This window comes from Varroa destructor, unplaced genomic scaffold (assembly GCF_002443255.2).
Source record: "Varroa destructor unplaced genomic scaffold, Vdes_3.0 BEIS01000001.1, whole genome shotgun sequence".
NCBI classification, from domain to species: Eukaryota; Metazoa; Arthropoda; class Arachnida; order Mesostigmata; family Varroidae; genus Varroa; species Varroa destructor.
Window position 1 is genome coordinate 22,318,138 of NW_019211454.1, and position 16,642 is coordinate 22,334,779.

The following is a 16,642-nucleotide window of genomic DNA, read 5'->3' on the forward strand; positions in this document are numbered from 1 at the left end:
AAATTCAGTCAGTCCGACATAGATTCCGTACGCCTTTCTGATGAGCGTTGCTTCCAATAGACATCACTCAAATAGAAGGAGCGATGTTGGACATTATTTTTTCCAGGACCACTGGTTGTGAACCTTCTTTTTTTTTTAAAAGTTTAGAGCATTAACTCGAGGAAGCGTGCGGCTGAGGTACGTCTTACTGCTCATTTTTCGGTGACTTCTATGGGACCACCCAGATGTACAGCAGAAGTTCTCCCAGACGTGTTCAATCTCGAAGAAGTCACAGAACTGTGGTCCGTAGCTGGCCATTGTGTAGCGCCAAACCGGCATCGCAGGCAATTACGCCTTTACTGTAATTGTGGAAACTTTTACACTATTTCTACGAAATTATAATACCTATGCATGTGTTGAAGTTGGACAGCGTCTGCTCGAGGTCAATCGAAGCTTTACCTCAATGAACTGCGCGCGACAGAGCACCCGGTGATCAATAAATTATAATGGCCATCGTCAACGAAAACATATGAGGCCTACTATAAGTGAGAAGACAACAATACAAGACTACCGTTTCTCGTTAAATACGTTTTTTTTTAGAGCAGAACTTTTATTTTTTACTATGCTTCAGCTATTATTTTCACCGAAAACGGACACATTTTCACAAATCATATGAAAACGCCCGACATAATGTAGCCCTCTGTTTCCCCTGCACGCATTACATTCTATATATTAGAACTTGACTAATAATAACCCACATGATTGTTATTATGGTTCTGTTTCTACAAGCCGCGCCGCGACGGGCTGAACGGGGTTCTGCGTTAGACTTTTGCAGCACTTAGCAAAAAACAATTTAATCGGGTTGTCTATAATTATATATTCGCAAAAATAACCTCGTTTTCGGTGCCCCTTTATAACACGCGAAGTGTTTATTTTTAGTTAGCTGCTTTGGTCAATACTATAGGAATGGCCTGACCGTGTTCATACCGTAGTCATAGTAACGCAAATGTATAGACCGAAACAAAATTGTAAAAACAAATTCGAGCTACTGCTGCCCGTACGGACGGAGTACACAGTTCTAACGCCTGTTAAAGGCAAGTATTTGGGGGCGAAAGTTCATTATTGTTAGCCCCGTCGGGTTCGGATAGCTCTGTCCGCTTTGCAGCGCGTATTTTCGGATCTATCCATATATATGCTATCGAAGTGATTTACCCGGATTCTTTAAATGGGGCATTCGAGGCAGCCTCAGTCGATAAAATAACAGCTAATCCGAAACCGACTAACAATTGAAGTTCCTACAGTTTTTAACTTATCTTACTTACATCGTTCCTCTTCGCACGAGCCTACGCAATACGTGGTACAGTCATGTAGGGGACGCATATTGTAGGTACAATGTAATAGACCAACAAAATAGCTTTGTCGATCATTTCTTTTGCAAATTTTTAGCGCCTTTTTCCCGTTCTGTTGCTAGTACTCTGAATTGAACATGTGATCACGGTGCTTAATACTGCAACGGTTTTCAAAACTACACTTGCAACGTGGAAAAAATTGCTGGAATATATTTTTTTGCTTAGATACGATCATGGCAATAACTTGATTTAGGTGCACAGAGAATCCAAACACATACATATAGATCGAGTAAACTCATATAGGCAAACACACATAGGTTAGCAGGCAGGCATACAAGTAACAAGAGTCATGTGCATTGGAATAACAGCAACAAGGGCTGGGCTGGGCTGGGCTGGGCTGGGCTGGACAAGAGAGCGAGATTGTTATCGTGCCTTCTTTTGCATAATTTCGAATTTTTTGTGGTCTTCAGCGAACCGTGCGCGACAAAGACGCAATTCGTCAGCGAACGTTCCTCAAGAAGATATTACTAGCATTATAACAATAATGACATTATAAATAAATATGTGCATCGCGGCAACGTCAGCACCGTCAAAGGATAGATCACGACATAGTAGCACGCGGCCAGATATGACAACGCAAGTTACATATTATATTCAAATGAACGATCAAGTTTTTTCTAGCGGCTGTGACGTTGTCTTGGAATATGTTTTCTCCTACTGCATTAACATGATTATTGTTTTGACGATGTTACACAGTGCAGTAATACTGTTTATGTTTTAATTTCGGTTGAAATCAGCCGGTCTAGCTTGCAAAACCGACGTAATGCCGGCTGTCGTCCCTAGTTCCAACATTACCAGATCTCCGGCGTACTCAGTAGCCATCGCGTCAGGTCCAAAATTAAACTATCTCGACTCGTGCGACTGCTGTCCAAAGCAAATAATGACCATGGCGACGACAAACAATGGAGATAGCCTTCGTTAAGTTACGACCGCAATTTCTCGTTCGGCGTAGAAACGTCAATAAAAAGAGTTCGTTTTTCAATTGCGTAGCTTGCTTTACAATTGGTTTCAAGATAAGTATAAACAATATTTCACAAACGGCGCCTCATTCCATTAATCTACCGCCGCCGCCGCCGCCGCCGCCGCCGCCGCCGCCGCCGCCGCCGCCGCCGCTGCCGCCAGACAGCAGAACGTTAATGCGTGCGATTTTCTGAACTGAGGGCACTGACTAGGTGAGGCTAAGTCACTCTGCTGTACACGAACCAACATCAGCTATAGTTGCTGTGGTAACTACGCTGGCTTTACTGACAGCCGATGACAGTGCAGAAAAGCAGAAGTAGAATCAGAAGCAATAATGAAAAGGCAGTGCCAGCCACGAAGCTCCAGGAGCGTTACGGTCGCAAAAGGTCGGCGGCCGCAAAGAAAGATGATATACATATCAACCAGCAGCCACTCCCTACCGTTGGCGATGCAGTGCGCAGCGACTAACAGAGTTCGCTAAAGCTCTGCCTTCTGGCCGAACGCGGCGCTAACGACGCTGCGTCAGACGAATGCAGACAAACATGCGCAATAACAACGCTCCAACTAGCGCACAATAACAAATACAATACATACATTAGTCAGCGATGCAGAACAAGTACAGCTGCTATATAATCTAATCTGTAATAAAAGAAAATGCCTGACAGGAGCAAGCACGGTTGTTGCTACCACTGTCGCTTCGCGAATACCATGTTTCTTAGATATTGATTTAGGACCATTTTTCAGCCGAGTTGAAGGTGACAGCGCTGCAAAAAGGACGACTACTTCGAGCGCTCGGCGCAATCCCCACGTAATGATAATAAAAAAAGAAAAAAAAAAAAACGATAATTTGTATTTATATATCTACCGATGGAAATAGAATTACACAAATCAACAGTATTGACAGAGCTAGCAGCCGTCACCTAAATAGTTGCCTATGATAAAAGCAACGTTGCGACAAGCCTTATTATTAGAGCAGATGTGTAAAGGAGTTCTATAGACAACAGGCTAAAAGAAGAAAGTAAAAGGCTTAACATCGTTTTTTTTATTTCACGTTTCCTATTTAGTTCCTTTATTCCTGCTTGCTAAGGCCTTTTTAGACTTTGTTTATTTGCTATTAAGGGTGAAGAACAAATGTAAAGTTGTTCTCATATCTACATCATCCGCGTACGATTCTCTCTCACTGCGCGCGGGTAGGGCCAAAACTGCACACTTTTTTTGTGGCTGTTCACTCGGTTTTTCGTTTCGTTCCCTTTCATTTTGTCGTTTTCTTCATTACGTTACACTAACGCCTAGCCGGTGCGCATGCCGCTAGGTGGCGTCACACTCTCACTGCGTATGTTTGTATGGATTAATTCCGCTGGAACAAGTGGACGGGTCGGCGAGCGAGCTAGCTAGCGAAAATTGTATTTCTTAAAAATATAAACTCTTATTTTCGACTACCACTTCTGCTTCTGCTTCACATCCATGAAACGTCTAGACGAGCAGCAGCAGCAGCAGCGAAATGTCGTCAGCAGAAATAATCGATTTTAACAGAAGTCAGCGCTAGAAGCGAGCAGAAGGTAGCTTTGACGTGACGCTCATCCTTCTCTTGGTTTCTTCCGTTTTTCGTACGAGAGAACGGAGAGCAGACGACAGAACGGCGTTCCGTGGCGACGGAAACAGCGAGCGCCGCAAAACAGAAGCATAGGATAGAGAGGAAAAAACACGCACAGCTGATACCAGGTTTTCAACAACAACAGCAGCAACAGCAACGTACGCGATCAGCCGCCTCGGAATGAACGATTCCGATAGCTACTATATCAATACAAGTGTTGCAATGTTTAAATGATCCTTCGTCACAGCATTTAGCAGACGTGCATTTTCTACTGAGTTCATTGATCGTGTTAGCTTTATCATTTGCTGCACTCAAACATGTTTTTTCGTTGGCCCCATCATTGGCTTATAGATAGATATATGGCCAGTAAAGCAAAACTACTTGCATGTTTCTGTGACTTTAATAACTTGAACAGGGAATAATTGTTAGCTTTTGAACTGCTTGATTTTACCACCTGAGTTCGGACCACTTGAAAAACAACAAAATATTACCTCTAATCAATAAAATCGACATCATACCTGTATGCAGGAATATGTGGTTCTTAAGATTTGTTTGTTTGCTAAATCCTCGATTGCAAATATGACACTTATAGGGCCAAGATCCGGAGTGGACGTACATGTGACTCTTCAAGTCACCCGGCGTTGGGAAAGACTTCGAGCAAAGGGTGCATTTATGCGGCTTTTCCTGCAACGAAGAAAAAACATTATTTTCTATCATGTCACCTCTCCCAATGCAGATTCTGATCAGTGCTTTTAGAAATGTAAGCTATCACATGATGAGGACCTTTGTTCTTCATAATAACTTCAGGCACGTGCAATCCGTATTGCGAAGCCTGGGGAGCGTTTGTGGTTCCGCAAAGCTAACTTATTGAGGGTTGAGCCTATAAATTGTTGTTTGTCTTTCCGCAAAAGGAGGGGTTCAATGACCTATAAAGCACAGAGGCGATGAATAGAGGTTAGGCCGTAGCGTACACTGGAGGGAAGGTATACAGCACCGAGACCCTGTGGCGCCTCTGCGGTAGAGGCTGGTCCTGTAATTGCCGCCGAAAGGCACGCACGTTCTTATCGAGTGCACCTTCCTTTTGTAAAACTTCAAACGCCTTTTTCAGAAGTGCCTTTCGCGACGGGCAATTGGCCGGCAGCGACAATCGGCGGCGGCGGCGGCGGCCCTCAAACCCACAAACGCCGATACGTTCATTTCGACTTCGGTAAAAAAAGTTTTATTATTCTGCCGTTTTATCAAATCCGACTTACTTTTTATGGTGGCCACCTTTCTTTTTGCTGTTTGTCTTTATGCCGCATCGGCTAGACATCGGCTATGCTGCTTTTTATAGGCAAGTAAGTGCTCATTCTTATCTAGCCAGTAGTAGCAGTGCTTGAGTACTGGATTTGCCACTAATTCTATCTATGACTAGGAGATCTTCTGTAGTCATTTGAGTAAATATGTGACTAGCTCCTATGAGCGGATAGTCAGCATAGCCACTCGTAACCGTCCATCAAGCTAATCCTTGTGTTCCCGCTCTCTCATGTTTAATTATCAGGTAAAAGTTTAAATGTAGATTGGCTCAAAATTATGCTGATGTATCGACGCAAAACTCAACAAAACCAATGAAAAAACTAACAGTATATCACGACGTTATCCACTGAGCGTCTTCTAGTCAGTGCTGGAAGGCGCCGCAAACAAAGAACTTTTGGTTCTCCATAGCCATTAACAGGCCTTTTTTAGATCGACCATTAGCCCTGTTTCGTTGTCGTAACTCTTCTAGACAAACTCTAAACCACACTATCTATTTCAGTCCTATAATATAGGGGCTGAATTATACCAGCTTAGCAACCAGGGTCCTGTCGAAATCTTATAAGCGTTGGTTTCCTTTGATGCGCTTAAGCCCGGCGGCAAGCTCTTCGCACCTCCTTGAGCCTTCACTGCCCATTTGTTGGATTAAATAACCCACATCGGACGCACACAAGCGACCGACAAACTTTCGAACAGTACCTCTATAATTATTACCCCTCGAGTTCCTTAAAAGCCGTCTAATTGATCTGAGATGGATTTTTCCGCCCCACAGCTTTTTGATTTTGGCACGGCCTTACACGCTTGGCATGTACTGTAACTTGGTCTTCACTGGAACAGCAGGCACCGCTGTCCGCAGTTACACCGAACATGTGTTAATCGTCCACTTTGTTACATTGTCTTCGCACAGAAACTATTTGTGAAATAAGCTAAGAACAGATGTCTCCCAGCGCATTTTGTATACGTCCATTTTTAGCGCGGAGATAACATCTGATAGTGAAAGAGGAAGATGGAGCTAAAGTGGCTGCAGTAAATGATCACATCGATGAACACCATCGAGCACAGTTCCAGACAGTGTGATACTTACGTGCAGATAGATAGCTATGAAAAAGAGGACAACCGTCGACAGAAGAGCTCTAGCCTCATCTTAAGGCTTCACGACGTTTGAAAACTGCCGGCAGTGAAAGCGGCTTTGTGGAGAAGGCGTTTCCGCCTCCGCCTCCGCGAGTCGCGCCTAATGACGCCTTGTATGTCAAGGAGACGATATTCGATGTCGCCTATATGTTGTCACTAGAAAATACATCATACTAAGCGCTTCGATGAGGTCTTTGGCTGTTTCGGGCCAACTACCAATAGACAACAAGTACATCCTTGTTTGTTACTTCTGTCTACATTTGTAACAGGACCGGCGTGTCGTCCCGAATCGTCATACGATCGCTGACGTCGTTGTCGTTGTCGTTGTAAGCTTGTGTCGCATTGGAATGATCTGATGCGAACCGATGACGACTGGTTTGTAAACCTACCTCACAGGGCCATGGCGACACAAAAGCCAACAGAAGCGCGCAACGATTTGGTTCCTCCCACATTAGCCACGAAACTACCCCGCGAAATAAAAGCGACGAGTAACAGATCTTCAATATCAGTAGCATAGTTAGCCAAGCCGGCAAAGTATCGTAGCAAAAAAGCTGGCTAGATGTACAAATTCGAACGAAGACAAAAGTTTCATTTGAAATACTGTTTACGGTTCTTGTCGTCACGGGCAAGACAGTGCAGGCTATAGTCAGTAGACAGTCTTATGTACGTTAGTATGTATGGTAGCGAAGTATAGTTTGGCAAAGCCACACAGATCGCTTGCGGCTCCTGTTCTTGCTACCGTCTTAGGAGGGGAGAAGTAATCTAACGTCTTCAACTTAGATTTAACAGGTGAGCGGGGAGACGTGTCTGCCTGCCAGGTTCTCATTAGAGCTATTAGGAGGTGCAGTGGCTGGTAATCTAGCCCGACCTAAACAGCCACCAGCTTGAACATGGCGGCTAAGATAGGTATACCATAAGACAGTCAGGTATCAACCAGTGCGAATCCCGCAAGTAGATCAACATAAGACACAGCCTTTTTTCTGCCTATCCCACAAGGTTAGGAAAAACAGTAACACGGGACTAGATTGGCCCAACTGACTTACGATTGTTGTAGCTAAGATCTGACTAAAGCCGAATAGGATTAACTGGCGAAGAGATATGCTCACTCGCCTTTACGGTAGCTGACTCACATTAGTTTTACTCATCATAGCCGCATCTGCCAAAGCCCGATGGTCATAGAAACCAAACAAGACATGGATGGCTGCTGGCAAAGAAGAAGAACTACTCCGCGCGTTTTATACTGCGATGCCATGTTAAATGAAGATGAGGATGAATCGGCACTCACTCGCACTGAGTGATACTTATGCACGCTCATACTACTACTATGGGTACTATTATTTACTACCAGAGGCAGGAAGTGTTTTGTGCTTTTATTGGTTGTTGCTTCTGCTAGGTTCTTCATTGTGACCGCCGCTGTTCTCTTCCTCTCGGTGGCGTCAAGACAGAGGACGATGGCAACCTCCGAATTATTTCTCCTAAATTTCTATGCACACTTTTCATATATGATTAGGGTTACTTGTTGCTTCGATATTTGTTCAAGCTCGCATTTACCCTTTACTTGTGAATTTTTCTATGAATTTGGGTGTGCGTATATTACATTGAGTAGATAGTTGCTGGTAGGCTCACTACAGACAACTAATGGCTGCTGTCTCTAAATTACTATCATTACTAAATATGGTAACAACTATTTTTATAGGAGCAATTCAGTCAATAGAGGTAGAGAAGTCGATTAGAGCTTTGGCCGTTTTGCTTGAAACAGGACGAAATGCTTTGTTAGAGTACGCTACACTCGGAACTAGCTAGAACATTAGGCCTCTATAAGCGGACAAACTGGTTATATGGTATTTGTTTTGTTTGCCATATATAACATTTTTCTCTTTCTACTCAAACGGGCTAATATCCATCTAGTAATAGCAAAAATAACCACAAACAATAAGTGCATTTTCTGCCTGTGGGCCTTTCTTTGATTGTGGGAGTCATTTGATTTAGAAGAAGCTTTATTTAGCTGGTCCTTTCGATACCAGTATTTCTCCGCTATGAGTGTTGGGGGAACTGAAAGTCGGGAGAACGGAGAGGAAATTGTTAATTCAACAGTCAGCAATTTATGCCTACCTGACCATATCGTTTACAATGTGTTGCACACTATGTATGCAGTCGTCTACGTGTTTGTATGAAGCCAATTTAAAAGGCCATCTAAAGAACAGAAAAGAAGAGATAGGGAGCAGCGTGTACCTTGCTGTGTGTCATCCGATGATAATAAAGGTTAGAGGAAGCGGTGAAGCGTTTCCCGCAAACGTTGCACTGGTGCGGTTTTTCTCCACTGTGGATGCGCCGATGTGTGTTAAGCGAGCTCGACGTGGAGAACCCTTTTCCACAAACGTCGCAGACGTGAGGCTTCTCTCCGGTGTGTGTGCGCATGTGCCTGCCGATGAACATGAACGTAATAAGTTGTTGCTGACTAACTAGATATATTTGTTGTCTAAAGTCGCTCGCATTGTAGCTATTACGATCGGTGAACTAAAATGAACGTACCTTCTTAGAAGTGAAGGTCTGTCAAAAGCCTTCCCGCAAACTTCGCATGGAAGCAGTGTTCTTTCTCGAGGTTTCTTTACCGATCCGAGCGGAGTCCGTGATCCGGGCGCCAGAGAGGCCATTCCCGGCAAGGGGCTAGTGGCCTCCAACCCACGGAGAGCTCCTAATGGGCTTGCCAGTGTTGTCAAACCTAGCGGAGATCGCGCCACAGGAGATAATGAGGAAAATGTAGGTGACGCCGCATTGATCCGATGGTTGAGTTGTAAATTATGCGAACTACTGAGTTCCATTGCTGGAAGATCTTCCGTTTGATCGCTGCGATCGGAGCTAACGGATCGACGGCCTTCTGATGGAGGGGTCATCACCTCCGGGCGTGGCGATGATGATGGAGAACGGGTCGAAGAACCAGCCACAAGCGATTGCGAGAGATCCAATGGGTTTTCTGAATGGAAATGCAAAGACAAAGAAAAATATGAACAAACTAAATATCAGCAAATTGGAAAACACTCGATTCCTAGGTATAACGCAATCCAACGTAGCATTGATAGATAATTTCGTCTCTAATGACATATACACAGCTACTAAATGTATTGTAATAAAAAAAAGGCACACGAACGGCAACTAGCGTAGATAACGTCATAGATCATCATCACCAATTATTTTAAGCCAATTATCCATCACCATCAGAAATGCATTGAACAAACAGCGAGTGCTGAAGTGTTTCGGTACGCCGCCCGTTGTTGAAGAAGTGGACGCTGCTCTTTTTTTGCATGACAAAACAAACACTTGAGCATCAGTTCTACTAAAAGACCTTTGTGAGATTAGGCAATCGTGGCCGCTGCCCGGGCAGCAGACGCAACTACTATTGGCCGGGATCTGGGCAAATCTTTTGCGCGCTTCCCTCCGTCCTGTTTTCTGTTATCTCAGGTCGTTTTGTTGAAGACCCGATTCATCTTCATCACGTCGACATACAAACGGCAACACTGACATAGTGTCGAGTGTAGTAAACCTGTTCTTTCTGGTCAATTAATTACACAATGTTTGAAAAGTCGAAAAATAGCACACAATTATACTATCATGGCTGAAGCAGATCCGTATGTTATCCAACATTAGCCGACTAGGGATGACCTGTAGATTCAAGTACAGATAATACGTGTAGCAACAATAAAAATAAAATGCCAATACGGTTCTTATAGCATATATCTTATGCTATTATTATATATAGTAAACGTTTCGTATTAGTCGCAAATTTCATTTCAGTAGGATCTTCAGTAGGACATGCGGCCATCGAACTTGGCCAAAGCAACGGAAAATGCCTGAATTAAGGATTAGTGCTTTTCATTGATGAGCTTAAAGTGAGGCCCTACACTTTGCGTGGCAAAGCAGAAATATTGTGGTTGATAAATGGGGTAGCAACTTGCGGTTATTCAGCATGCCCTCGAGTGGGGTCAATCGGGCTTGAAGGGACGATTGTAAGTCATAGCAGCGAGTAGCCTCTCGTCGAGGCTCGGGCAGCAAACAGCGTATTTTCTGCTTAGCACAGTTTTCTCAATGAGATCTTTCAATCAGAATACTGGCTAGCTTAGCTGACAACAACGATAATGTTTTATTCAATTATTTGCCGCTCGTCTTTTATGCCATTTCTATGTTTCCCTGTCCGATGCGGCCAGCGTACGGTCGACCACACGTCGAGGCCGATCACTCAACCAGAAGCTGATCCACAAGGATCAATTGTTTTGCATGAGCGAATTGGGCAACGCGGCGTCTACTGTCCCGCTCTGCTTCAGCGGCTGAACTTGTTTCCGTTTACTGACTGATCTGATTTACACAAAATTGACAGCTTGCAGTCGCCTAAAGTCACAGCCAACGGAACCAAGTAACAAATCGTCGTCCTTCGTACGTAAGCCTACGTACTGTGTTTTACATACAGGTTTAATCATATTTCGTACTTTGTTTGTAATCCATAGGTAACAACAGTGGCATGAAAACAAGTAAGGAAATGAAGAATTTTTTCGGCGCATACACCCGCTCAATGGAATAAAAACCGCATTAACAATATCTTACGAGAGGAGCCAGCTGACCTCTGCTCTGGTACAAGGGTTCCTTTGCTAGAGATCAATGTAAAGGTCGGTGTCATTAAGAGTCTTCTAACAGCCCTTGCTTCTTCTTTGCAGCATTTCAGGGTGCCACAATAAACCACAATCATCATCGCCGCCTGACGACGACAAAGACTGAAAAACGCTGTAGCTCTATTGATGATTTAGGAAGCAATCCATAAGATAATATGTAGTAGTAAATACTTATATTAGGTCAACAGACAAGGAAAATAAAGAAGATGAAGACAACGGTGCCAGAAGAAAAAAAGAAGTTGACGAAAAGGGAAACGGTATCTCTACCGACCGCAGTCCAATTCGTTCAGGACTATTGACGCCGTCTGATTAACATCGACGGCGACGGCGACGGCGACGGCGACGGCGACGGCGACGACGACGACGACGACGACCACGACCACGAATCGCGGTAGCACCGAGAGACGAAGACGGGTCGATTACGCGGAGCAGGGCGACGAATCCGCAAAGAACCGCGAAGCGAATTATCATCGTGGCCATCATGTGATGGCGAGCGGCAGTGTCGCCAGTAGCAGCAGCGACATCGGCCGTTCGTGGCAGACCGGTGCTAAAATATTGCCTGTACTGGCTGTTGTTGATATTGCCATTGCTGTTGACGGTGCGTATGTCGATGCCCGAGCTGATTCGGTCGTCGTCGTCGTCGTCGTCCTCATTCTCTCATAGCTAATATTCAGCTTTTCGCGTCAGTTCCCTTTTAGCTTCGGCAGCATAATGTTCTAATCGTGTTGTTTTCGACTCTCGACGTCATCTTGTCCTTGAAACGACGACGGCAACAACAACAACCAGTAATAGATAGAACTGGAAACGTGAAGAAAAAGGGCCCGAAAAAGTTTCGATGTCTGGAATGGGCACCACTGACAACAGATTGCTGCTATCCTCACGTCGAGGGTCTCCTAAGCCTTGCTTGAGAGACGGCAACAAAGACGGCTCACACGTACTGGACCCTGTCTGGACCTATGTCTATGTGCTATAATGTAGCAACATTATATCTACAGAGCTTTATATATAGCCAGATTATCTATTAAAAGCACGTTTTGTATATGTCCTCTAGAAGCTACATCGCTGGACGCTATGTGATTTGAGTAAGCCACTCTATGATATTCTGGTGATCTTGCTATATCTCACAGTGTGAAGTATCTGTCTGCCTTTTTCGTCTTGTGACTCCCTCGTTTGTTTGGCCAATGTCCGTATGCATTGACGGCTCCGATGCGCTTGTGGATCGGCTGTTTATCTAGTTAAATTGCCTTTGAAGTTACTGCTTGGAAATACTGTAGTCGAGCAAAAGTTGTTTTGCTGGTGCCGCGTTTACCGTTGCACTCCTCGGTACGACTGTGCTTAAAGTTTTCGTCGGCCGGTAGCGCGTTGTGAGTTGATGTGTACATAAAATCTAGGGTTAAAGCACACGGCTTTTGAACAAAATCAGCTAGTATTAGTAGCGACAATACAAGACAAACGTTTACGTATTTTCTAGCTATTTTTACGATTTATCGAAGCTGCAAGCATAGGTCCTTCATCAGAACTCGTATGAACCGATTGCAAGGCTTCGTAACTCCACGTCTATATACGTATATTGGACGCTACAAACGCCTCCGACAAAGCCGAATTACTGAAAAGGTTGGCGCGTTTTCACTTAAAAAATGTTCATATATAATACTAGGCTACTTATTATGCCCAAATTGAGATTTGGCACAAACACAGATAGCCGCTGTGTAGATCAGTCGGAGAAAGAAGACCTGAAGTGAAGTGCGGCGGAAAACTGCCAATGATTTCCTAGGTGCGCAGATCTGAACGTCGCTGAAGTCGGCAAATTGGCTTCCGCAAAGGGGCACGATCGAACAGCATCAGGGGCAACATTGTGCCCTATTATCATTGGAATTGTTTCGGCGTACATTTTATCACATTCGAGTACAATAGATCGAGTCAAGAGTAGCTCATTTTATTTTTCTCTCTTCATCACTGCCCCTATACGCTAATCATACGTAGAGCTAACACGATGCCGTTCGTACCATTGTACAGCTATGGGCAACAACGATCCGATCATCACGGGTATCACTGTCGCTAGCGAACGACACACGTGTACATATACCGTATGCAGCCTATAGTAGCTCATACCGATTGGACATTGGTGGTAAAGTGATGAAGCAGAAGAAGCAGCAGTCTGCTCATGTGCGATATGAGTAACCAAACGATGATTCATCAGAAATGACGTCGGCTGATCAGCGACAAAAGCTCAGAGGGTCAACGCGGGTGCCAACGAAAGGACAAAACATCGTTGGCCATTATTGATATACCTATACGTTTGTCTGTCAGGCGCGGCAGAATTTCTGAGCTGTGTGCCGCGTTTGTCGAGTTCCCTCTGTCTGCGAATGGCACCATCAATTTGTTTTACGAAGGTCTCTTTTTCACGGAAAAACTACGATACTGAAATTTTGGCGATCGGTGACATCTACCCAGTGGTTGCTATGCCGTCCAGGAGAGCTGAACGACGTAGAAGTTCAATGGATAACTGTAAGAAACCATAATGATGGCGTAGCGTATAACTGAATTTAAATTTCGTGTGTCGACATTACGCATCAAGGTTTAACACAAAACGAAACAATTCTTTCAAAAAGCCAACTAAAAAATGTTGGAAAGTCCTCTACCTGTAAAACTTTTCCATACATACGGTGGCGATATGGATACGCCTTACGTGTTTTCCGCCGATCGTCACATTTCCGTTTAAGACACAAAGTGTTTCGGTTTCGTCTGTGAATATTATGATTTCTACACAATAACCTCTATTTCTTTCGTCTTCCATAACACCTCTGAGATGGCAATTTCGATGAAGAATTGTTTTGTCGATTTACGATAGGTTAGCTAAGTCGAAGTCTCCACGCGAAATAGAAGCGTTCCGTCTACTGAAAAAAACCCTTTTAATTAACACAGGCTGTGCAAATTAGGTTGCGGTAATCAACTATCTTTTGGAAGTACATACTCTGGACAGATGTTAGCTTCCACAGATAATTTCATCCTGAACTTTCCATGGAGACATGTGGGGATTCTGTAATTTTAGGGACTTAGAAAATGCGTTTTTTACCCTAGTGAAATCGTTCGTGTTACACGAAACAAGTTACTATCGTAGTTCGTCGAACTGCGCGGATATCGTTGCAGCACCGATATCGTCGTTGTCAACAATGGCGGGCTTCTGTCTAAAAACACACAGACGTACGAGCTTACAAACACTACACCAAAAAGCGATCGCACAGGCAACAGGCCGCAACCGGTCCTTCTAGCCTATCCTGATCATCACTATCAGATTCGGACACATGTACAGACATATACCTGTACATGTGTATACAAACAAATACGACCAGATCCGCTCTTTTTCGTGGTCTGATGCTTCTGTTACATTTGTTTGTCTGGCCCCTGTCGATCTGTACAGCTGTGCCGTTCCGACGCGGTCAGTGATCGCCTCCGACGGCTCACTCCTGCTACTGTTTTGGTGTCGACTATCTTAGCATAGAACCGTGCTTCTGACCAACGCAGTCCAGCCGGTGATCACTTGTTGCTAAGCGCATGTACAATAAAAACTGTCTTATTACGATGATGACGATGACGACGACGACGACGACGACGACGACCGCAATGCACACTTAGGTCAACCCTCACTGCCAGGTACACCTCACTTTCTCATGAAGAAACCTTCCATATCCTTTATTTGGGAGCAGAATGCATATGTACATATCTAGCACACGGTCGTACGATCAGCGATTGCACGTTGTTATTTTTGCCACGATAATCTCTCGCGTCTTGTCTTGGTACGTATATACATATCCATATGTATATATACATATGTATATATATATATTAAACTATGCCTATATTCTGTAACGGAGGTTGGGAGCACAAGTAGAAAGGGGAACGGAAAGTGGGTGGGATACTTTGCTGGAGTAGAGAGGAAGAAATTGCGTGCTAACAAGAGAAAAGAGGAGATGGGCGATAAGAAGTAGTTCGGCATTTTTTTCAGAGTCACCACCATCTGCATGTACCTATTATCGGGGGAGATAGCGAAGCATGATGATTATGTAACAATGGTAGTTGTGTTGCTTATTGAGCACATTGGCTGTATTGTTGTGCGCGGTAGTTGCTATTTCTGATCGATCTGCTGATCCGGTCTCCAGAAGAGAGACGAAATGGTGCGGAGATAGTCTCTTTCTCCGTCGTCTGTCGTGCGCCCCCTGCGCAGTAAAATGTGTCCGATCGAAAGACTTGACAGGGCGCCAGCAGAAAAACAACGCTAAGGATAACCCACGACATTTGACAATATAGCAATATTCGGCCCAGCAACAATATAGTACAATATAACATCGATAGCACGTTCGTGTCTGTCTCTTGTGCAATCATTACCACTACTTCACACTCGTCTTCATACTGCATTTATTTATTTAGTTATTTATTTTACTTACATATATTAGATAATCGATATTTTTTTTCAATTGCATAAAGAACGAAGCCGAAACGGACGACGAATATTGAAGCTGGACGCGCTTCTGTCGCCGGCATGAACGGCTGAGTGATATACTGAATTTTATGTTATGAGTCTGATTATACAGAGATTTTAGATATTATCGCTCCCTTGTGCACAGCCAGCTCGCTAGTCAATAGGATGGCGCGATAATTTGAACGCAGATTGAATTTATTAATTGATTTTTTGTGTGCCGAAAGCTGATAGGGTGATTTGTACGGATCTTGGCCAGCATCCTGACGAAAGTTGCGCTAGACAGAGCCAACTTAACCGGTGGCAAGAGCAACAACGAAAAAGCTTATTGGTTGCCCTGTTATTAAATCGGACGCAGGTTGACCGGCTTCATGGCCTCGATTCTGACAATTCTCGTGATGTTGATCCAACGTTGCTTAAACGCCATTTTGATTTTCACGATATGCATAGATGGTAATATGAAATTTCGCCATAAGTAACGGTAACGCCAGAACTCAATGTTCTATATAGTTTTTTTTTCACAGAAGACAGAATCAGTAGTATCAGAAGAGTGCCGCTGCACGTACGTTGGCCGATGGGCGAGCATCTCTGTCTATGCGGTAGTTAATGAAAATCAAAATTAGATGATAGGCAAATAACAAAAGGAAGAAAATACGACTCGTTTATCGAACTGCGGCGTTGGCGGATAAGAGAGGGACAAATATTAGTGCCCGTGCCGTTTCTACTGTAGAAATTGTCCCGCGTGTTATCACGTTCTCGTCTGCTCAGAAACATAGTCGAAATCCAATATTGAAAACAGTGTTACCAGAGTATAGCTCATCCGAATGCTGCTTGCCAAACATTGGTACCTTTTATCCAGCGACGGTTATAGCTTTAATCATTCAAGGTTTAAGATCTCATCGTTCAATAATCGACTACATATTGCTTGATTCCAACGTTGTTTCCCCAGTGACTGCAGCGTTGAGCTCTCGCGCCTTAGCCGCTACCACTGGCAATTGTACGACAACTGTTATCCCGTACCGTCATCTCTACTGGCTAGGATGAAAAAGTACCGCCCGGTTGTCGATGTTTGTGACAACTGAATAAATGGACGTAATTAGAATTTGCATTTGAATAGGAAGATACATGTGGCACAGCT

The 16,642-nt window shown here is 44.0% G+C and overlaps 1 protein-coding gene and 1 long non-coding RNA gene across 7 annotated transcripts in view; one reads left to right on the forward strand and one right to left on the reverse strand.

The window, feature by feature from the left end:
* LOC111245502 (uncharacterized) overlaps positions 1-16,642 on the reverse strand; it is a 73,126-nt gene that overhangs the window by 19,399 nt on the left and 37,085 nt on the right. For all 5 annotated transcript variants that reach the window (XR_015318423.1, XM_022793945.2, XM_022793954.2 and 2 more), the window contains exons 3-5: positions 8,899-9,340; positions 8,599-8,788; positions 4,461-4,626 (exon numbers count right to left, since the gene is read on the reverse strand). Coding sequence is in view for 4 of the 5 variants with exons in the window: in XM_022793945.2 (XP_022649680.1) it covers positions 4,461-4,626; positions 8,599-8,788; positions 8,899-9,340 (798 nt within the window). In the remaining variant the exon portion in view is untranslated. The remainder of the gene's footprint in view (positions 1-4,460; positions 4,627-8,598; positions 8,789-8,898; positions 9,341-16,642) is intronic.
* Positions 1-16,642, forward strand: part of LOC147758390 (uncharacterized) — an 88,217-nt gene that overhangs the window by 10,273 nt on the left and 61,302 nt on the right. Inside the window, exon 1 of one of the 2 annotated variants that reach the window (XR_015318430.1) lies at positions 10,803-11,024. The exons of the other annotated variant lie outside the window; for it this stretch is intronic. This is a non-coding gene — a long non-coding RNA (uncharacterized LOC147758390). Of the gene's footprint in view, positions 1-10,802; positions 11,025-16,642 lie in introns of those variants that run through there. 2 annotated transcript variants of the gene reach the window in all.